Source organism: Vipera ursinii (assembly GCF_947247035.1).
Source record: "Vipera ursinii genome assembly, chromosome: 5".
Classification (NCBI taxonomy): Eukaryota; Metazoa; Chordata; class Lepidosauria; order Squamata; family Viperidae; genus Vipera; species Vipera ursinii.
The window spans coordinates 101,055,123-101,078,031 of NC_139518.1; the positions used below are offsets into that span (position 1 = coordinate 101,055,123).

Genomic DNA, 22,909 nt, shown 5'->3' on the forward strand with positions numbered 1-22,909 from the left:
TTGTAACTTCAAACTGTCGAGGACCATCTGTGCAGTAAAGAGCAGGGGTCTCCAAGCTCGGCAACTTTAAGACTTGTGGTTTTCAACTCCCAGAATCCCCCAGGCCGGCTGGCGAATTCTGGGACTTGACTTCTACAAGTCTTAAGGTTGCCGAGGCTGGACACCCCTACGGCAGAGTATTTGGAAATGATATTTTCTTCTCTTTTTCTAAAAAACCCCAAACAACTTAGCTACAATGAAACTGTTTCCAGAAGGCGTATCAGGCAAAGTTTGCAATGAATATGCTCTACTGGGAGAATAAGAATGACACCTTCCCGTTTCTGAAGACCCGATTTGGGAGGCGATGCAGGCGGCTATCCAGTTGGTGAAGCCTTGCCAGCCTCCTTTTAGCCTTTGCTCATTTGTAACAAATGAATAACTTGAATGATGATGGATACCTTGTAACAAGAAAAGGTTATTTACTGAGGTTAAGTTTTATGCAAACATTTTAAAATGTCTGAGAATGAATGAACTTAAATAAAGATGGAGGATAAATTTTCTATCCTGTCTTGAGATTTTGGAGGAAAACCAGTATGTCTATTTATCTGTCTGTCTGTTTACCTATCAATCTGTTAAATGCCCCTATTAAACCGCATTGGGCTCCAGATACTTGAAGAAATGCCTTACAGTATTCCATGTTTTTAAGGATCCTGAAAGAAATAAGCTATAATTTACCAGAGAGAGAGAGAGGAGAGAGAGCGCGCCTTTAGTGCAGTGGTACCTCCATCCCAAATGCCTTCAGGCAAGGAAACTGACATCTATTTCTGTTCGTTCTCATCTGTTAATTTCATGTTAAATGAACACATAAAGTCATTTTTTAAATCTTAGCTTCTGAAAGGAAATGTAAATTCATTTCCAACCAAATTGATTTCAACTTTGTTGTCTGCTTGCTGGCTGTATCCTAGGCGTTAATATTGTTTTATTAATATGGAACTGCTTTTATAAGTGCATGCATAACGTCAATATGCATCTTATTTCATCTTAATTACATCTGTGCAGAATAGGGCAGATGTGTTTTGCTGTGGTATTTCACTTCCAATGCTGGAGCTCATACAATTATTAAAAGGGGGGGGAAACCCTCATACATTCTTAAAGGCCAAGGTTTCTTCCCCTGCCCACCCGTCTCTGACCCTGGGGAGGGAGCTGACCTGTTTCTCAGCCAAGGGAGCCACCGTTGTCCGAAGACTCTTCCGTGGTCATGCGTAGGACTGCCTGCCGAGGCATACGGAGCGCTGTCAGCTCCCCAGCAAAGTGCTCCCTATTTATCTACTCCCATTTGCATGCTTTCAAACTGCCAGGTGGGCGGGAGCTGGGGCAAGTAAAGGCAGCTCACCCCGTCACGCGGTCTCAAACTGCCAACCTTCCAGTCAACGAGGCCGGAGTTCTAACCGCCAGGTGCATCCACTCCCCTCCTGGGTCCAAGGATGCCTTCAAAGACCCTCCTTTTCACCATGACCTGGCTCTACCTAGACTGACCCTTTCCAGGGTGTCAAAAAAATTACACATCAAATCAAGTCCCGTCTAGGCAGAGATATATGATTGACACCAATATCCTTTCCTTAAGCAACCAATCAACAGCTTCTGCTTTTATTCACCAATATTTTCTTGGGTCTGAGTTTAGAGGGGCATTTGGATCCTCCAGGCAATTCTTTCCCATGGCCTTGCAGCCCCCCCTCCCCCCCACACACACTTTCTGTACACAGGGCATGGCCCTGGGCTTGGATCATCCAGCCAGCTCTTATCCTCCTGCCATGCGGCATCCCCACTTAGGACAAGAATAAAGAGCAGGCAAGGAGGAGGCCTGCTCATTTACAGGCTTGCTGTGTGTGTGTGTGAGAGAGACACACACACAAACACACACACACAGAGAGACAGACGCAACCTCTGTCTGCTTTGCTTAAACCCTGGACAGCACCTCCACCTGCTGCCACAATTGCAGTAATGCAACCCCAAATCAACAACAGCTCTTTCGTTCAACTTGGTGCTCTTAAGTTATGATCCCGTCTTGTCCTTCATTTCCTATCCTCCCGAATTAAGCAACACTAAAAGGAAGAAACCGCTGTCGGAATACTGGTAGGATCAATTATAATTAATCTATTGGGTCTTAACTTCCTCATAAGAACTGTGCAAACATACAAAGAAGAATCTTTAATAAAGATTGTATTAGCTTTCTATTGGAATCAAATACACTATTTGAAATGCCGCATATATTTTTTTTGCTGCCTGGACAGCATTTCGGCCTGCACTGAAATGCAACCACTGGCACACATGAATTCACCAGAGGATTTGTGTGCATTTTTCTTGTGAAAGCACTAGTGCAGGGGTAGGGAACCTTGGCTCTGCCTCGTGGACTTCAACTCCCAGAATTCCTCAGCCAGCATGGCTCAGCTTGGAAACCTCTCCCTTTCCCCTCAGCAAGGCTGCCTCAGGAATTCTGGGAGTTGAAGTCCACGAGTCATAAAAGAGCCAAGGTGGCCTACCCCTCCATTAGTGGCATTAGGATTTCACCGACTATTCCAAAATACAACCATATTTTATGAACTGTACCACTGATGCCTCGAGGGGGCGCAGTGGCTAAGCGGTCAAAGACGCGGAGTCTGTCAACTGGAAAGCTGTCAGTCTGGGTTCTAGATCCGAGTGCTGCACCACAGGGTGAGCTCCCGTTGCTTGCCGCAGCTCATGCCCACCTAGCAGCCTGAAAGCACAAGAGTAGACAAACAGGTACCACTTCCGTGGGAAGGTCACGGCGTTCCATGCACCTTGGCAAGCAGTCACGCTAGCCACACGACCACAGAAGCATCTCTGGACGATGCAGATTCTCTTGGCTAAGAAAGGGGGACGAGCACAGCCCCTTTCAGCCGGACACAACTGGGCTGGGGGAACATTCGCAACTGATACACGTTCACAACTCAATATTCACAAAGACAACAGCTATTTCAATGTGCGCTTTCATGTATTTCGTACTTCATACTGCCAATTTCCAAGTAATTCATAAGGACCACTTGTACTTTTTAGATGAAGAATGAAACTTATTATTTGCCACACTGTGAATTATTTAATCTCAACTGCATTACAATCAATTTTATTTTCCTTATTTGAATACTCCCAGCTAGTTAATGTACTAAATCTGTCATCCTAAGCCTGAACTTGATTAATGATTACTGTAGCTAAGCAGAATTAAATTAGTGTATAACTGATTAGTACGTAATTGGAACAATGTTGTAGATTCTCCAACTTTAATTAGGATAGCTTATCACAGATAAATTATGTTAGAATATACAACAATTTAAGTAAAGAAACAATGGATCCAAAGCTTAATTTTAGATAAGTCAAACAGGGCTATAAAAATAGTGGTTATATTTCTGCCTTGCCAAATTCTTTTGGTTAAATATATCACGAGACTATATATTATATTATAATATTATGTTATGTTATGTTATATTATATTACAAAGTATATTCTATGTAATCAGCATTGTTTATACTAAAAGAATAACATAATAAAAAGTAGTGCACCTGTCTGAATACCAAACCTGTTGGAGGCGGTCCGGGTCTGGATGGGGAGGAATAGGCTTCGACTCAACCCTGACAAGACTGAGTGGCTGTGCGTACCGGCATCTCGGGACATTCAGGATATCCCACCCCTCTCTATGGGGGGTGAGTTATTACCTCCTGTAGATAGGGCTCGCAACTTGGGAGTCCTCCTAGACTCACAGCTTTCCTTAGAAGGCCATATAGTAGCTATGACTAGGGGGGCCTTCGCCCAGGTCCACCTGGTGCGCCAGTTGCGGCCCTATCTAGACCAGGATGCCTTACGTACGGTCACTCACGCGCTCGTGACCTCTCGTCTTGACTACTGCAACGCTCTCTACATGGGGCTACCCTTGAAGACCACTCGGAGGCTCCAACTGGTACAGAATGCAGCCGCGAGAGTTGTGTTAGGAGTTTCCCGACACTCCCATGTCACACCTTTGCTCCGCGAGCTGCATTGGCTTCCAGTTGTCTTCCAGGTGAGGTTCAAGGTGCTAGTAATGACCTACAAAGCCCTACATGGCATGGGTCCGGAATACCTTGGGGAGCACCTGCGGCCGGCGTCAACTTCCCTCCGCCCAGTACACTCCCACAGAGAGGGCCTCCTCAGGGTGCCACCGGTCAGAGAATGCCGACTGGTGGCCCCCAGGGGGAGGGCGTTCTCTGTGGGCGCACCAGATTTATGGAATCATCTTCCGGTCGAGCTCCGGACGGCGCCCGATCTCCGCTCCTTCCGGCGCAATCTTAAAACCCACCTTTTTGAACAAGCCGGCCTGACCTGATGGGATGGGGTCGGGTTTTATAAATTGGCCTTAACTTTTAATCTGTATTAATTTATTACGGGCATCATTGTTTAATTACTTTTTAATAATTTTTAAATTTTGTATCATGTTTTTATTATGTATTGCCCTGTTCACCGCCCTGAGTCCTTCAGGAGAAGGGCGGTATACAAATTAAATTAATAAAATAATAAATAAATAATAAATCTCCCCAGCCAACGCAACGCGCCTGGGGGCTCAGCATGTGGAGCAGTTCGAGTCAGCAGGACAGAACCGCCCTGAGCTGGACCCGGCTGAATGGACACCACCACCAGCACCATGAAGCAAGGCAAGGCAGCTGAAGGGAAGGACAACCAGTATCTTTACGCAGAGGCCCCCCTCATACTCGGCTCCGGGGTCTCAATACCTGTGTGTGCATTTCCCTGGCCTAAAATGCCCGCATTTCTCCCCACACACACACGCACACGTTTTCATGTGGACTCTTCTTCCTCCTTTGGATCAGGTCGTGCCCCTCGGTCGCCTGCGTGTTCCCCCGTTTCTGTCCCATCCCTTTCAGCCACGTTTCCCCAATCAGAGATGGTTGGCCTCCCTGTCTTCGGATTTCTAGCTCTTCCTCTTGTTGCTCCGTGCTCTTCTGCCTTTGCATAGACACGCTACCTACCCCCTTTGCGTCACGTAACTCGATTCATGTATTCCTGTAATTATCTGCTCCTTGTGAGCTGCCACCACACGGCCCTCCCAGTTTCCATATTTGGTGACACACTAATTTCTGGGCTGTCTTCTCCCTCCCCCACCATTTTTAGGTTTTACGATCCGCTCTGCAAAGGGCCTTCCAAAGGCGGCCTTCTTCCCAGTTCCCGTGGAAGGCAGATCGTCTCAGAGACAGGCCTGCCCCATCATCGCTCAAGAGTCTGCCCTCCTCCTCCTCCCCCCCCCCACTGGCCCCATCTGTGCAGCCGGCTGTTCACTTCCAGTATTTCCTCTCTCTCTCCTGGGTCACATCCTTCAACAGGAAGGACGGAGGAAAATGCCATCTGGCCATTTCCCAGTTCCTTCACTCCTTGCGCCCAGGTCTCTTGCCCGGTTTTCAAGGCCGTGCCTGGCTATTTCATTTGTTCCTTCTCTGCCTAGCAGGAAAGGTTAATGGTCAGGGAGAGTAAAACAATGTTAGGAATATTTACGTCCTGGACTTGGGACCGTCCAACTTCAGCATCCTTCTCCGTGGCAACCGTGAACAAGGAGCCGGCTGCTCCTGCATCTGCGGCCATGAAGTTTCTAGTGATGAAAGAAGGAAGGTCCACTTTGGGGGGGGGGCCTTCCTGGGGCCGGATCTTGCAAAAAGGAGCCATGGTGTATTCCTTTCCTGCACCTTTCACCATCACTTTAACCTCTGACAAAACAGGAGATTTGTAGTTTGGGGCTGAAATGAGGGATGCTTGGTGTTCTCTGAGCTCATTACCCCCAAACTAGGAAACGTCATCAGCGCATCTCAACCTCTTCCTCAAAGCCTGAGCTGGTCACGATAACAGCTTTCTTACTGCTTTTTGTAAGGCACAAGAAAAGGATGGACGGGACCGTATTTTGAAATTACTTGCGGAGCATCCAGTGAGTTTGTAACGGGGAAGTCTCCTTCTGTCCCCTCCCTCAGCAGTCTTTGCTTGTCAGAAGGCTGAAAAATGACAAGCAAAGTCCACGAGGAAGCCACCATTAAGGTTGTAGGTCAGTCCTCAAATGACCGCAATTGATTTTTGGGGGGTGGTTGTTAAGCAAAAGCTGTAGTTGGTGGTTAGCCAATGAGCACTCTGGGGAGGTTGGTCATAAGTTCAAAGAATCACTTCAAGGCCAGTCATAAGTCAAGGATGCTTTTTAAAACCCATGTATCAGAATGCACCATACTGCATTTGGATAAAAGAACCCACATGTTTGCACCCGAACCCCTGATCATTTGCAAGATGGTGAGGCTAACGCTTAAATATTTTAAACCCAAAACAGAAAGAAAAGAGTCACGGAAGAGACCACGACGTTTGGAAAAATCAAGGCAACCAAAACATGAATGGACAGAAAACCAAGTGCCCAAGGCAGACCGGCAGGAGCTCACGAGGACTCAAGGAAGCAACTAGTGGCAGACGGACATCCGCTGGGTCACCGAGTCGGAAGTGACACCACAGCAGCGATATCTTTGGAAAAGCGCTCTAAGGCAATATCCGCAAATGCATAAAACACAAAACCTGCTTTATGCAGATTACAAATCCAGTCCTAAAAATACTGAAGGAACAGCCCTGGGATTGCATGGATAAAGGCTCCTTCCAACTATCTCTACACCTGGTGTGTCTTCATGTACATCTCTTCAAAGCTTCAGTATGAAGATTGTGTGTGTGTGTGTGTGTGTGTGTGTGTGTGTGTGATTGCTGTAACGTGCCCTTTGTTGTACAGCTCAGCTTTTATTTCAGTCTCAATGGGACAATTGCAAAGAGAAAAAAGAAGCAAAACAGCAGCACCATCGTGTGGCAGTCTGTTCATCTGCATTCCAAATGACAAAATTCTTTATTGTATCATTGGCAATTTAATAACGTTGACCTTCCCATTATAGTGGGAATTAAATAATTAAAGACTCCCTAGGCTTAGAAGAGAAGGAGTTTAAAAGAGAGAAACATAATTCAAAATTAGCCAGGTTTAGTATAAGTTAGTACGCAGTTCAGAAAAAGGCTCCAGACAATCCCGCCTCGCTGGGGTGAACCAGCCATGAACCAAGGTCAGGATAGGATCCTGTCCTGCTCAGGGCTTGTCAAATCCCACAAGATGGCAGACAGGGATCCATTGGATCTTTCCTGCAGATTCCCTCTGCTCCTGTCGAGCAAAACATCCCACATCTGAATGGAGCCATGGAAGCCCCCACATGCTGGGATTATTTAACAAGACTTTTTTTTTTTAGAAAGCAGAGGAAAGAGAGAATGATCACAAACTAAGCTTGGATTAAACAAGTTACATTTCTACATTTTAAATATCTGTTTATATCAGCGGTGGGGAACCTTGGCTCTTTTGTGACTTGTGGACTTCAACTCCGAGAATTCCTGAGCCAGCATGGCTGGTTCAGGAACTCTGGGAGCTGAACTCCACAAGTCATAAAAGAGCCAAGGTTCCCCACCCCTGGTTTATATTTACACAAAAGCAGTGTAAACAAAAAAGAGGAGGAGGAGGAAATAAATTAGCTTGTTACTAAATTTGAAATCAAACATACAAGCAAATCCCTTTGAAGCAGGCCCCAAAGAGTTCTCCATTATGGCCAAAGGCCAAGCAACACAGAGCAGTGCAGAGGTGACCTTGGAGAAGAAAAGCAGGATTTAAGGGCAGGAAGAGAAGGGATCATTAGAAATAAAATTCTTTGGTATAAGGAGAGGAGGACAATGTCTTTGGGCTTTCAAAATTCTTTGAAAGTCCACGAGTCATAAAAGAGCCAAGGCTGCCTATCCCTGGACTAGACCAGAGGCAAGAGGAGAAGAGCCGGCGGGCAGAAACTTTATAGAACAAGATCCAAACTCAAAATACGGAGCTACTAAGTGTGGAATAGCCTCCCTCCTGGAGTTATGGAAGCTCAGTCACGGAGGTTTTCCAGGCAAAGACTGGGCAACCGGTATCCAGGGTGGCATGATAATTTCTGCCCTTGGCAGGACGCCGGAGCAGAAGATCTTACCGCCTACATTTTGAGGACCCTGCCTTAGTTGGCAGTCTTAATATTTGACTACAGTACAGCACTACACAATGGATGCCACTGTGCTTTCCCTTTCGGACTGTTGTGTTTTATTTCTTCAATTTTTATTTATTGTATTACTGTCAGTTACCATAAACAGGAATTTAAAGGGAAAAGGAAAAAAAATCTATCCTTCGGAGACCTCAATAATTACACTTCAATTCAGTTAATCTACATTAATCAACTGTGACCATTGCAACCAATTCTACATGGGACAAACATCAATGAAAAAGCAGGGTCTGCCAGGACCGGCTGGCAGTCCAATGCCACAATCCCAAATCCTGTTTTGTAGCCTGAGGCCTGCACCCCCAGGCCAGGCTGGCTCTCCGTACTCCCATCCTTCCCCCTGAATGGAGTTTTTCGGGATGAACAGCCTCAGAAGCAACGAATAAGAAGAAGACAGGGAAGAGCCCTTATCTAGCCAGATGTTCTGCCTAGTGGGGCACGGAAGGCAAGCAACGTTTTATGGCGCAGGAATACTTCAAAACAGAAGAAGGCAAACTGCAATTTTAAGTAAATACTTCAGGGGGAGACAAACCCCAGTTCACGTAAATATTTATATTTCCCATCTGTCAGCCACACCAACTTTTCAAAAAGAAAGATGTTTCTCTACTATGCAACATAATGTTTCCATTTCTTCACAGAAACATTACAAAAGTCTTCTCTCTGGGAGATTAAAAAAAAACTGTTCCAAAATCTACCCCAGAATTGGGTTTTGTCTTGACCCAAACAATATTCACCCAATACTTCTTATTCTCTAAAACATTCATTTCCCAAACACGTTTGTTGTGCTTTTTTTTGGAATAGCTGAAAATGTGCACTGCGAACGTACCACAGATTGCCTCTGAAAGACTGCGGAGGCTCGCTTTTTCTGTAGAAAATAGGAAGAAACAATGTATTGAGGCAGAGGACTCTTGTTTTAAGGGAAAGGAAAATTATCCACATTTTGTCAAAAATTGCAAAGAAAAAGTAACAATGAATTTAAGCTGAAACAAAGAAACTTCCTGACAGTGGGGACAACTAACTAGTGGAACAGAAGCTGCCTTCAGAAATCGTGGGCGCTCCATCACTGGAGATTTTTACAAAGAGACTGGACAGTCATTCGTATGAAATGGTATAGGTTCTCCTGCTTGAGCAGGGGGCTGGACTAGAAGACCTCCAAGGTCCCTTCCAGCTCTATACTATTGTAAAGCCTAGTTTTGTTTTTAAAAATCCCAGTAGAATAAAAAAAATGGAATGAACTGTCCAACAATGTGTTACAGAAAAATGCAAACACTTTAAATCTTGGACATTTATTGCAGAAAGGCAATGTGTTGATACCCTCATGTAAATTATCTTAAAACAGAAGCAGCAAAGAGTTTGGTTTTTTAAAAAAAAACCTTTCAGAGGAGGGGACTAGTTTGTTCATGTTGACTTGAAAATCGCAGGAAAGCAAGATTCCATTTGAGATGTTATCAGGGCCACAACACCCAGGGCTGAAATGGACCATTCATCATTCATCCATTTATATAGAACCATTTTTAAATAGGAAGTCACATCATTTTTGGTGGGGGGGACGGGGGGGGGGAGGAAGCTTGGCTGACCTTCAGTGAAAAAACATCTTCAAGGAGTATTATCATAAAATGCATCTCACTGAAAGATAGCAAGATCCAGATTAATCAGTATTTTGACATTCTGATGCATCAGCAGCTATGCAAAAATGGGATGGGATCATTTAATGATTATGATAATGATTTATCTACTCCACACATGCCCTTGGTCTGAATCACTCCGGGGAGCAGTGGAGAGAACCCCCCCCCCCGGGCAGGGCTGGGCAATTATGGCCCCTTTACGACCTGCAGACTTCAACTCCCAGAATTCCCGTGGTCAGTTAAAGTCCTCAGGTCGTAAAAGGGACATATTCGCCCACCCTTACCCTAGAGCAGGGGTCTGCAACCTTGACAACTTTAAGACCTGTGGACCTCAACTCCCAGCTGGCTGAGGAATTCTGGGAGCTGAAGTCCACAAGTCTTAAAATTGTCAAGGTTGCAGACCCCTGTCCTAGAGGATGGATGTCCTGGGAGGATTCTTTGGCTGACACCTCTAGCTTCACTCCAAACGAACAGACTTAATGTAGACCATCTAGAAGACTGTATTACTTTCAGTATATTTTTCCATATTGTACAAGTTTTCAGAACTTTAAAGGTGCCAGCATAGTTCCTGAGAGGAGATTCTATCAAATTCTACTACTACTATCGTGTACATAACAATGTGACATTACTGGCACGCGATAATTTTCAGGGAATCATTTTGGCGATAGTGTGATTTATAATATATAACAATGAATAATGTGTTGTGTCATTATTATTAAAACCTGCATTCTGACCAGCTTTCAACACCTCTGTGCGAGGTGACCAATCCCAGTTTGGAGATCTTTCCCATCATTTGCCATGATACCAGGGAGGCCTGTATCTCTATGAGGGGGGACTTGAATGTGGGAAAAGCTGAAGAGGGAGGGGACTAATTAACGCTGGGACTGGAGACCACCCTGAGATCCCTGCTCTGCAGATTGGGCTAGGAAGTAAAAGAAAGAAAAAGATCTTAAGAGGACGCTTTTAATTCAAGAGACAAAGCTGTCATTCAAAATAAGAAACATCTAAGAGTTTAAAAGAAAAGCTGACTGTGAAATTGCTTTCGTTCTGCCGTTTATACATGTCAGTTTGACCGTGAGATAATAATCTTACATCCATTTGCCACGGGTAATAGACCCTGGCATAAGCTAAGCGGTGCTGCGTAATTCATACAACAAAGTAACCAAAAGCAAGATTTCAGAGGCGATAAAAGGCAATTATTTCATTTATATAAACATTTAACTGCGGAGAACGAGTCCCTGCAACATGGGGGCTGCTTCTCTTTTTGGAAACAGACTCGTGGGACAGGTGAGCACGTTTCATTCCAAAAGTCACCCGCCAAGCAGCCCCGTTCACATGTGTGCGACCAGACACAACTACAGCAACAACAGAGTTTCCGGTCTGAAATTGGAGAGAGAGTCAGCTTTAGGAACAAAACTATAGTCTGCAATGCAGAGAGTCCTTGCCTTACAGCAGTTCATTTCGTGTCCGTTCGAAGTTACAACGGCACTAAAAAAAAAAGTGACTTAAGACCGTGTTTCACACTTATGACCTTTGCAGCATCCCCGTGGTCATGGGATCGAAGTTCAGATGCTTGACAGCCGGTTCACCTTTATGACCGTCGCAGTGTCTCCCAGGGTCATGCGATCACTTTTTTTGGCACCCTCTGACAAGCAAAGTCAATGGGGAAGCCAGATTCACTTAATGACCATGTTACTAACTTAACAACTGCAGTGATTCACTTAACAACTGTGGCAAGGAAGGTCGTAAAAATGGGGCAAAATTCATTTAATAAATTTCTAGAAGCTCTCCAATGTAGCTTCCAATGCTTGGAGGGAGGGAGGGAGGAAAACATTTGTATTATTTTTAATACAAACATGTTTGCACTAATTTTAAGGAAAAATAAATTAAAGCTACTATAAGTAAACAGTGAAAACAAAACACTTTCTATTAAATGAGCAGAAAATCAGGTTTAAAGAAGTAACACTGAATTTCTTACAGCTCTTTATGTTTCTCCTCTGCCAAGATCTGGTCATTTGGTTTCAACCCGTATCTGAAAAATATAGGGGGGGAAAAACCTAGTTAATGGAAAAGAAATGAACAAAGCAGCAGTTTTCCATATTGCTGTAAGATCTTGAAGGCTAGTCAACATTGCTTTTCTTATTTGATACGTTACCACATAATTTAGATACATCTATGATCCTAAACAAGTTATTTTAAAATAGTAAACAAAACAAAAAATAAGAAAATAAGAGCATGTGCCACTTTCTCTTCTATAGATTGGTATGTAGCCGCCCTGAGTCCTTAGGGCAGGGATAGGCAACCTCGGCTCTTTTATGACTCATGGACTTCAACTCCCAGAATTCCTGAGTCAGCATAGCTGACTCAGGAATTCTGGGAGTTGAAGTCCATGAGTCATAAAAGAGCCGAGGTTGCCTACCCCTGCCTTAGGGAGAAGGGTGGCATATAAATTTTAATAACAATAATAACTATAACAACAATAACAACAACAACAACAACAACAACAATAATAATAATAATAATAATAATAATAATAATAATAATAATAATAATAATAATAGTGTTTCTGTTGAAATTCTGCACCTTCTTCCCTGGGAATAAGCCACACCGAACGCAATGAGAAATATTTTTAAGAGATTCAGATTCCCGTTCTTTATTCATATCACATAGATTCTTAATGTCATTTTAGTAAAAAAAAAGATGTTTACTATCTGTCACTATTTATATATATATATATATTCTCTTGAGAGAGAAACTGCAATGGTTATTCCTATCTAATATAGTACTTGGTGAAACATGATACCATTTCTCTATAGCCCTCCCCTTATTTTGCCTGCAGGACTACTCAAAGAGAAAGGCAGCAAAAATAAATTCCAGATTCAAGTTTTTGTATCTGTAGGATAAGAGGAGGCAGAGCTGGGTGGCTGAGTTCAGGGTGTCACCAGCTTCGAGTCGTTGCGTTCCCACAAGCGCTCCGGGTCCAAACCCTCCCGAATTCCACTTATCTGGCACCGATTCAGTTGTTGAACTTCCGTTTATCAGATTCTTGTGTATAGGTTTGAATAAGCCTTCCAAGCTCTAACCTTAAGGAGAGTCCCACATCTTTTATCCACACAGAACAAAAATACTAGTAGATAGATAGAAAAATTTGGCTTCACAAAAATCAGGTAATTTGTAGCTCGTTTGATACAGGGTGTCAATCGTAAGATCTCTTTGTTCTCACTGTCTCCACGACTCGCTTTTAAGGAACTGGGCTATTGATCGTAGGAGCATCAAGTCAGATTTGGACCCAACAAATACTGTTTAAAGAGACAAATGTAATCTGGCGCTAGTACGGCTTTGCAGGACCTACTTAAAGAGTTTTATTGCATTATTAGGACAACAGCGAGGAATTAAGCGTTGCATTAGGCAGCATAATTTATAAAGGCAGCTTCCGGTTAGATGCAGATCTTCCCGCCTCGCTGCATTGACTCGACTTGGTAGAGGGAAGACCTTCGCTGGCATCCATCTTGTTCTTGTTTATAACTCAGCCCTTCATTGTACAGATAAACATCTGAGCCAAATAATCTCTCCTGTCTGGCAGCCTCACCCTAACGGTGCATTTGGACCAGATTTTAAGCTGCAATTAACACAGGGCAGTACAAAAGCTCCAGAAAGAGCTTTTGCACGTAACACCAAAATAATAGGTTTAAATTATTAAAAGTGACTGAGAAAGCGAGGAAAGTCAAAGCTGATTAATGGCTGCAGAGCTGAGACCTCCGATGCCTTCAGCAATCAGCCGGAGGATTGATCCTGCCTTTTCGGTTTCAGTGGGAGGAGGCCCACTGTGGACCCCGTCCACACACCGCCGGGGAACCTGCTCTGCTCTGGCGTTGCGCAGCTGCCCGGGAATCTCCCTCCCTCCCTCCCTCGCCTCGCATGACCCTGCCCAGGTAATCTGGGTGAAGAGGGTTAGGGTCCCCTCGGCTGCCTAAGGGTGCAGCCCTCCCAGCATGAAAGGAGCCTCCCAGCCAGGAGGTGTCTACTCGGGAGAGACCCACCTCGGCACGCTCTACATTTAGGAAAAGGGCAAAGAGGAGAAAAAGGAGAAGGGAAAAACCTGCCAAGGTATTAAAAGTGTTAAGCTGACTCTAATCAGCCTCACTTTGTTGTTGCTATCATTTTCATTTTATGTATGCGTTTATGTCATCGGCCACGTTGAGTAATTCCATATGCAGCAAGACAAGAGTGTTATTATTACTATTATTACCCTAAGTAGATGCAAATAGCAAGAGCGGGCTTGGGGTTCCTCCGAGTGACACGAGCTGCATCCAACGTACCAATTTTAGTTCAGGTTTTGCTAGACTGAGACTTGGATTCAAAACACACACACACACACACACACACACACACACACACACCCCGGTCACCGGGAAAGGCCCCGTCCAATCCCACCGTCTCCGCTCTTCACGGACAGGTGTTATTCAGCCTGGCCTCTCTTGCCCAGAAGTTCCCCGATTCAAATGACTGTGAAAGCTGCATTTTCTGGCCACAGTGCCAAACAGGAAGAAAACAGCTAGAATTTCTCAGCTGCTCAGGTAGAACTTAATTTCTTTAATGTGAGCGTCTCTGTTACGACTAATTCCAAAATTGTTTCAACTTGTTTTTCTGTTTAATTTCCTAAGATGAAGGAGTGAAATTAGTCAGCGCAGCTCCTCACCCCAACTCCAGTCAGACCTTCTCAAACGACAAAGTCTGACCCTCTAATTACAGGAGACTTTTTCATATCAAAGGAAGCCAGTTAAACAAACAGCCACTTCAGACAGAGGCGAGGCGTTTAGGGTGACAAACTCAGGAAATATTTGCTGGATCTTTGAAGTATTCTTTGTCCCGGCTCAATTTAGGAGTCTACAGTCACAAAGAGTCGATTTGAATTTTTTTACTCCATTGTAATCACTTTGGACACATAAATGCTTCTCTCCTAAGATAAAAATGTTGCTTTTGATATCCCCTTTACATCACAAAGCCGACAGATAGAACCAAAGCCCCCCCCCACCTCCTTCCCAGAGCTAAAACAAGCCTCAATCAATCAGAATAGAGCTGGAAGGGACCTTGGAGATCTTCTAGTCCATCCCCCTGCTCGAGCAGGAGGCCCTATGCTATTTCAGAAAAGTGACTGTCCAGTCTCTCCTTGAAAACCTCCAGTGATGGAGCACCCACAACTTCTGAAGGCAACTTCTGTTCCACTGGATAATTGTTTTAACTGTCAGGAAGTTTCTCCTTAGTTCCAGGCTGCTTCTCTCCTTAATTAATTTCCATCCGCTGCTTCTTGTCCTGCCTTCAGGGGTTTTGGAGCATAGCTTGACTCCCTCTTCTTTGTGGCCTTCCTAATCCAATTCTCAGCTTCCTATTTTCATTCCTGTCCTGCAGTTGATTTGTATCCTATTAGGAAAGCAGAGCAGCTAGCAGAATGCCGTGTATCTTCCTGCTGAAGTAAAGCTGTTTACAGAGCAAAGATACAAAGCAGCCCTAATATAATTTTATTATATTCACCACAAGCTTCAAGATGAAATACATCCTGAACTGAAAGAAGGAACAGGCCAATTAAGATTGTACGAAATTTTATAATCAAACATTAATCAAGTATCAATGCCAGAAAATAATCGGTAGTTAATATCAGCTTAACCTGCCACAATTCCAAGGAGCAACCCAGACAGAGATGTACAAGGAATAGAATAGAATAGAATAGAGCTGGAAGGGATCTTGGAGGTCTTCTAGTCCAGCCCCTTCTCGAGCAGGAGGACCTATACCATCTCAGAGAGGTGACTGTCCAGTCTCTTCTTAAAAACCTCCAGTGTTGAAGTGCCCACGATTTCTGAAGACAAAGCTGTTCCACTGGTTAATTGTCCTCACTGTCAGGAAGTTTCTCCTTAATTCCAGGTTGCTTCTCTCTTTGGTCAGTTTCCAACCGTTGTTTCTCCTCCTTCCGTCTGGTGCTCTGGTGAACAACGTCACCCCCTCTGCCTTCTGGCAGCCCCTCAGATACTGGTAAACTGCCATCATGTCTCCCCTATTTCTTCTTTTCTTTAGACTAGCCAGACCCAAGTCCTGCAGCCGTTCTTCAGTATATGTACGTACATTTGCTCAAACCCATTACGACGTGTCTTCCTTACTATACTCTTTATCTTGCAAAATCGTGTTTTGCAATTTGTTGCAAAAGAGCTGGGGTGCCATCAGCCTCCTCAAGCACTCTGGCTTGAAGAGAAGGGCGTCAGCGATGGGTTGGCCAACTGGAGCAGCTGAGCTGAAGTCCCCCCGCACAAAGTCCGTGACCCGCTAAAGGTCTGCTGCTGAGACAGGTGAGCAAAGCTGGAGTGGAGGCGGCAGGCTAGACGGCTGGAGGAGAGCCGAGGCTTCGAGAGGGCGGAACCTGAGCAGATGAGCCCCCAGGCCAGGAGGTTCGTGGTGGGCCAAGCAGGTTGCTCTGTCTTGGGGTGGAGAAAGGCAACAGTGGGGAAAGAACCATTCACTCACGATAACCAACTCCAAACTCAGGAACTCTATTTTCCTTTGAGTCGAGGGGAGCTGAGAAACGTGCCACAATTGGATGCAAGGCTGAGGAATCCAAGGCAAGGATGGAAATCATTCGGTGGCCTTGAAACTCGGCCCAGGGGAAAGATGCCAGCTAAGGCAGAGGCCCCCGACCTTTTGGGCACCGGGAACCGGTTGCGTGGAGAGAGGTTCTTCCACAGACTGGAGGATGCGTGGTTGTGTCTGCTGCCTGCATCCTGCGGAGGGGGCTTTGCTTGTTTGTTGCTGGCATGCCGCGGCCCGGTACTGGTCCACAGACCGGGGATTGATTTGATCTCTCTGACCCAGGCTGAGAATTTTAACTGGGGTTTTATTTTCAGGGATAATTTAATCTTTTAATTCTCTTTTAACTTTGTATTTTATATTGATATGATTTTAAAATGCCCTGTAAACTGCCCTGAGTCCTTCGGGAAAGGGCGGTATATAAATCTAATAAAATCTAAATCTAAATTGGGGACCCCTGAGCTAAGGCACATCTGGCCTGCCTTCACAGGCTGCTTCTCAGTTGTTTAAATGAGGTAAACAGCCCTATTCTCCACAAATATATGTAAAGCAGCAAGGGCTGTGATTACTAGCAGGCGTTAACTGGAGACTGGCCTTGTAAAAAACCTGTATTTAAAGCTTTGAAGTTGGTAGATAAGAATCGCTTCCAAGCAACCAGGTAAGAGAGTAGACTTTTTGTCCCTTTGTCTTGCAAGTTTCAAAAGTTAATCTTAAGTCATCAAATAACACAATGGAATAACAAAGTTGGAAGGGACCCTGGAGGTCTTCTAGTCCAACCCTAAGTATTTGTGAGGTCAGTGAAACAGCACACTTAACAGCTAAGACCGGGCGGGGCTCTCTCAGTGCAGGTGATTAAGGCTGAAAACTCAAACTCCACAGGGCTAAGTACCACATTTGTTTTTCTGTGTGAAAGAAAAAATAATCCAGGCTGCTCATTCGTTACAACAAGTGAATAAGATTTTGAACAATCTAATGTCTAGGATAGGTAAGCAATCTAAAAATTGTGTTACAGTAAAAGAGAAAATGAACAATTAATGACAATTAATGGCAGGGGTCCCCAATTCCCGGGCTGTGCAACGGTATCGGTCTGCAGCCCGTTGGAAACCGGACCACAGAAGTGGCAGGCAAGTGCACAAAACTCTGTTTGCCCCTGCACATAAGCTGGGTTGTGCATGTATAACCACCCCCTGCGCTGCTGCCAGGAGCCAGGAAGGTTTGGGACCTCCCGCGGGGAGAGGAAGGAAGAAACAAAATAAAATGAATTGCAAGTTCTAAGTTCTTCTCCCTGAGATAAAAGAGCTTCAAAAGCAGCAAGAACAGCAGGAGAAGCCCCCCCCCGGGGGCCACCCAACGTCACTCAGAAAGCCCAACCTCAGTGTGAGCCATCCCCAAAGGACCTCCCCCCCCCATTCACAGACCCCAGAGTGGTGCAAATGGTTGATTCAGCAAGAGAGAAGCAGAACAGAGGGAACCTTCTGGATTAAACACACACAACTGTGTAGCAAAAATCCTGCTATAAAGGTTAACATCAGAGAGCAGCATTTCTTTTAGTTGGCAAATTTTCATAGTTCCACTCCGCAAACCAGTAAAACAAGCGGACTTGGCATTTACAATTAAATTTGCAATAAGAGGGATTAACTTTGCAGGATGTATAACAGAAATGTAAGCAGTTTCCACGTCTTAAAAGCACAATGCAGAGTTTTTCACTATTTAAATGTTGCAGGAGAACACATGTAGCCAGCAATTCATCACCCAGCCAGGGAGCCAACTGGCCCGAGCCGACTTACAGGATTGGGCTAATGAGCAATAAAATATTCTTCGGGACATGCTCATACTCATAAAATTCCCGTGTGGTTGGACTCACGGAAGCCTTGCTTTAACTCAGCGAGGCTCCACCAGTCATTACTCTTTCAAGCTAAAGCAAGTCACGCACGTCGACCGATGGGATTGGAACCTTCTAAAAAAAGATTTAATAACATTAATGCTAAAGACGGGGCTGCCTCTGCCAAGGAGAAGCCAGCAATAAACATTCAGCTGGCACAAAAGCAAGAGAATAGTTGATAGCCCCAAATTCAAATAACTTTATTGCTGTCATTAACTAGCAGGAAAAAAATCAGGAGAAAATACTTTTTGAACATCCAGAGCGTTCAATGCTATATAAGGAGGAGCAATACATAAAAAAAATACGAAGAAGCGTCATTCTTTATTGGTTAGAAGCTTAAAATCTAGAATGATAGCGTCCTTGACGCATCTGAGGAAGGGACCGCGCAATAGCTGGCACACACAAAACCAAAGGGCCGGCGGTCAGGCAGGGCGGTTCCCCGCTCAGGCAAGCTGAACTGCTCTTCCATTATTCTTTCTCTAATTTTCCAGACGGCTGCAGGCAGCCTGGCAACCTAAGGTTCTTCCAGGATGGATACAGAAAGAAAGAATGGCTTGCGCTGCTGGTCGTTGCACCCCGTTTGGCCAGCCAGGAGTGGGGCCTTCCGAGATGCTGTGTGAAGCCAGCAGTGCAAGAAGAAGGAGCTCGTCCCGAGTCACAAGGGGCCTCCGTGTGACGGTGACGGCATCCCTTTTGGGTCTCTTCCAGCCCTCCCAACCCAACAGAAGGACGAGGAGGGATGCGAGAGTGAAAGCCTGCCCGACGTCTGGCAGAAGAACATCAAGAAGCACCCTCACCCTTCAAGGCCGGATCGTCACCACGAGGGAGGCCAAGCCATCGTTTGCCCCACCATCCAGCCAACCACCTCCGGGTGGGAACAGCTGGCGCTTCGTTTACCCGGATGTCTCGAGTTGTCGCTTGCGCATCACAGAGGCCAGCAGAGGCCCTCCCTGAGGGTCCTGGGAGGGAGCCTGGACGCCCTCCTGGGACTGCTCGGCTTGGCCCTCAGGCCTCCCCTGGCTGGCAGGTTCAGGAAGCGCAGAGTGGTGTGAAAGAGTCTTTTCACGCTGGCCAAGAGTAAAAACATCAGTTCTTAGCAGTTCTGTCTGCAAATTAACCCCATCAGGGTTAATTTGCAGACAGACTTGGAGCGAACCGAGGAGTCCACGAGGACAAGTCTGGAATGCTTCCTCCCCAGTCACAGCCCCACATCTGGACCTGGGTCGCCTCTTCTCACATCCACCGATTCTCCCACACGCTGGCAAAGAACCGGGTTCCTCCTCTCACTCAAGGGTCTCAAAACACCGTCCAAGTTTCCCATTGTGGGCAAGGAGTGGGCAGTGGAAGCAGTAAACAAGGGCGGGGGTGGTTCTCCTGCTTCTGAGGAAAGGCTGACGGAGAGGCCTGTCATCTCCTCCGTGGTTTTCCCCTAACCACAAATGTATTTAAAGCATCAGGCCAAAGGTTCCAGGCTGAAGAGAGACCACAAAGTCTTGGTGTTTCGTTTCTGCTGGTAAAAGCCTCACCCTGAATTGTCAAGAAGTGAAAGGAGAAGCCCTCAGGCAGCCTGCTGATCTTCCTCACGAAACGCACCGAGGTCGGAGGGTGGACCACTCTGGAAACCTAAAAAGGGTTGGCCCCACAGTTTGAGGGGAGAAATGGGGATTCTTGCAGTCTGCGGATGTTGCTGAGGTAAAAGCCTCACCCTAAATTGTCAAGAAGTGAAAGGAGAAGCCCTCAGGCAGCCTGCTGATCTACCTCAAGAAACGCACCGAGGTCGGAGGGTGGACCACTCTGGAAACCTAAAAAGGGCCGGCCCCACAGTTTGAGGGGAGAAACGGGGATCCTTGCAGTCTGCGGATGTTGCTGAGGTACAAATCCCAGTTTTGGTATTTGAAGCTCTCCCTTCACAGAACACAGAATCCTAGGGCTGGAAGGGACCTTGGAGGTCTTCCAGTCCAGCCCTCTGTGCCAGTCAGAAGGCCTTCTACCATCCTAGTCGAATGGCTGAAGAAGCTTCTTGGACGAGAAGGGAAACATTTTCAAAGAAAAAATCCAGCCGCCTTTTGGAAAAAGCACCTCTGGGACTCCAGTGAGGAAACAACGGAAGGGACGGTAGGGGCCAGTTTCGTTTTGCAAAAGGAAATTATCTCCCCCCATTCCTGACAGGAGAGCCTTCTTTTAAAAAAAAGCCCCTTAATCAAGAGGGGTGGGATTTTAGACAGATCTAGGCCAGCTACTTCATGCCACTATGTCACCTTAGGACCTGTTTCTTTCAAGATGCAGCCCGGTGAGGGCAGGAAAAGCTAGAGACCAAGAAAGCAGAGAATATGTGACTGAAGCAAATTGTACTACTGCCCTTCATTATCATTTTAGCCAAGTCCTCTTTAAATCTAGAAACACTGAAAAAGAAGCAACAACTAAAAATAATAAATATCTGCCGTTATTTGGAAATAAGAAATAATCGTCTGTCCTGATTAATTTGAAAGTTCACATACGTTGGGAGTGGCCAAAATACTGAGCGTGGAAAATAACATAAAATAAAATTCTAACTTATGTCAGGAAATATGCAAAAGGAAACGATGAGAGTGTTTTCCACAATATATATATATATATATATATATATATATATATATATATATATATATATATATATATATGTGTGTGTGTGTGTGTGTGTGTGTGTGTGTGTGTGTGTGTGTGTGTGTGTGTGTGTGTATGTGTATGTGTATATGTATATGTATATGTATGTATATATATATGTATATAAAAATTGAATATTTATGATATTGGAATCAAAATGGAACCAATGGAGGTTGTTTTTTTTAAACAGAGAACAAATCATGATTAAGAATTACATTTTCTACATGGCAAAAGGTATACACTGATAAGTACCTGCAAAGGGAGGCGGGGGGGGGAAGCAAAACCTTTAGGGCAGGGGTCTTCAAACTTGGCCCTTTTAAGACTTGTGGACTTCAACTTCCAGAATTCCTGTGCCTGGCTGAGGAATTCTGGGAGTTGAAGTCCGCAAGTCATAAAAGGGCCAAGTTTGAAGACCTCTGCTTTAGGGCTAAGTTATATGCTCAAAAAACGAAGCCAGGGAGACGACGACCGGCTTTGTCTGCCAAGGAACGGCCAGAGAAGTTCACAGAGAGCGTCTTACCTGTGAGAGCTGCCTCGCTCTCCCTCTGCCCATTAACGCTTGGAGGTTGGCCAAGAAGACAATCACATGCACACTAGGATGTCGTTGTGCAAAAGACAAGAAAGACGCCAACTGTGCCATTGTACAGCACGACTGACATTATATCCTGACTTGGTCCAGCGCAGGGGACTCCAAACTCAGCAACTTTAAAATTTGTGGATTTCAACTCCCAGCCAGCAGGGTTACCCAGTTTGGGGACACCTAGTCTAGTGGTTAAGGCACCAGGCTAGAAACCAGGAGACGGTGAGTTCTAATCCTGTCTTAGGCACGGAAGCCAACTGGGTAACTTCAGGCCAGTCCCAAGGAGACTTCAGTCCCTGATCCCGCCTGAGGCACGGAAGCCAGCCGGCCGGGTGGCTTTGGACCAGTCTCTCTCACGTCCTTGACTTACACGATTGTGTACGCCCATCGCGTCATAGTTTGGGGTGGCATCAGCATATGGCACATAAATAGAAATCCAAGTAAAATTGCAAGCGCCTAATACATTACTGGGCTGCAATAAAGCCAGCCGGGTCCAGCACCCGAGGAGAGGGAGAGTATAGCACAGGGGTAGGCAACCTCGGCTCTTTTACGACTCATGGACTTCAACGCCCAGCTTGGCTGGCTCAGGAATTCTGGGAGTTGAAGTCCAGGAGTCCTAAAAGAGCCGAGGTGGCCTACCCCTGGTCTAGCAGGAGTGCAGGCCGGACGGCTGCCCTTAAGGAGCCGGAGTGCTCAGACGCGGAAGACCTACTTGTCGAGGAAGTCTTTGTCCACCACAGCGCAGATGTCGAGGAGGGGGTTCCCCATTCCAAAGAGGACATTTTCACTGCAAGATAAAAAAAGTTCTTCAAGTTACTTCATTTTACAGACTGAACAGCACTTGCCACAGTTCGCTTAGTGACTGTTTGAAGTTACGGCGGCATTGAAAACAGGGACTTGGGAGCGTCTTTCACCTGTGGCAGCATTCCCCCTCCCCCGGGGTCAGCTGATCGAAATTCAGGTGCTTGGCAACCGACTCTTATTTACGATGGTCGCCGCGATCCGCCAGGGTCGCGTGATCCCCCTTTTGTGGCCCTCTGACCAGCAAAGTAAATGGGGAAGCCAGATTCACCTAACAACTGCAGTTACTCTCTTCACGACTGTGGCAGGAAAGGTCATACAATGGGGCAAAATTCACTTAATAACTGTCTCACTTAGCAACAGGAATTTTGAGCTCAGTTGTCGTTCTAAGTCGAGGACTGCCTGCATAAACTTGCTCCATTTGGAGACGGCAAAAACCTTTTCTCTCTCTCTCTCCCCCCCCCCATGAAGTCAGCATAATTAATGACCCAAACCAGGAGAAATCAACACCTTTCAGAGATTTTGTTTTAAAGCCTTTTTGTGTGTTTGCGTAAAGAGCACGGGCAGTGCAGAGTTCACAGCAGCTAAGTGGCTTTTGAAATCCTCAAATGTTATTTTATCAAGAGGTACACTTGAAAAGTCACGGAGATGGCTCAAGCGGCTTTATCTGTAATCCAAATATTAAAAAAAAGCCAAAAGGGGG

At 45.5% G+C, this 22,909-nt stretch overlaps 1 protein-coding gene across 3 annotated transcripts in view; it reads right to left on the minus strand.

The window, feature by feature from the left end:
- ADK (adenosine kinase) overlaps window positions 1-22,909 on the minus strand; it is a 146,457-nt gene that overhangs the window by 113,206 nt on the left and 10,342 nt on the right. For all 3 annotated transcript variants that reach the window (XM_083364252.1, XM_083364251.1, XM_083364253.1), the window contains exons 2-3: window positions 22,118-22,192; window positions 11,706-11,759 (exon numbers count right to left, since the gene is read on the minus strand). In XM_083364252.1, the coding sequence (XP_083220378.1) occupies window positions 11,706-11,759; window positions 22,118-22,192 (129 nt within the window). The remainder of the gene's footprint in view (window positions 1-11,705; window positions 11,760-22,117; window positions 22,193-22,909) is intronic.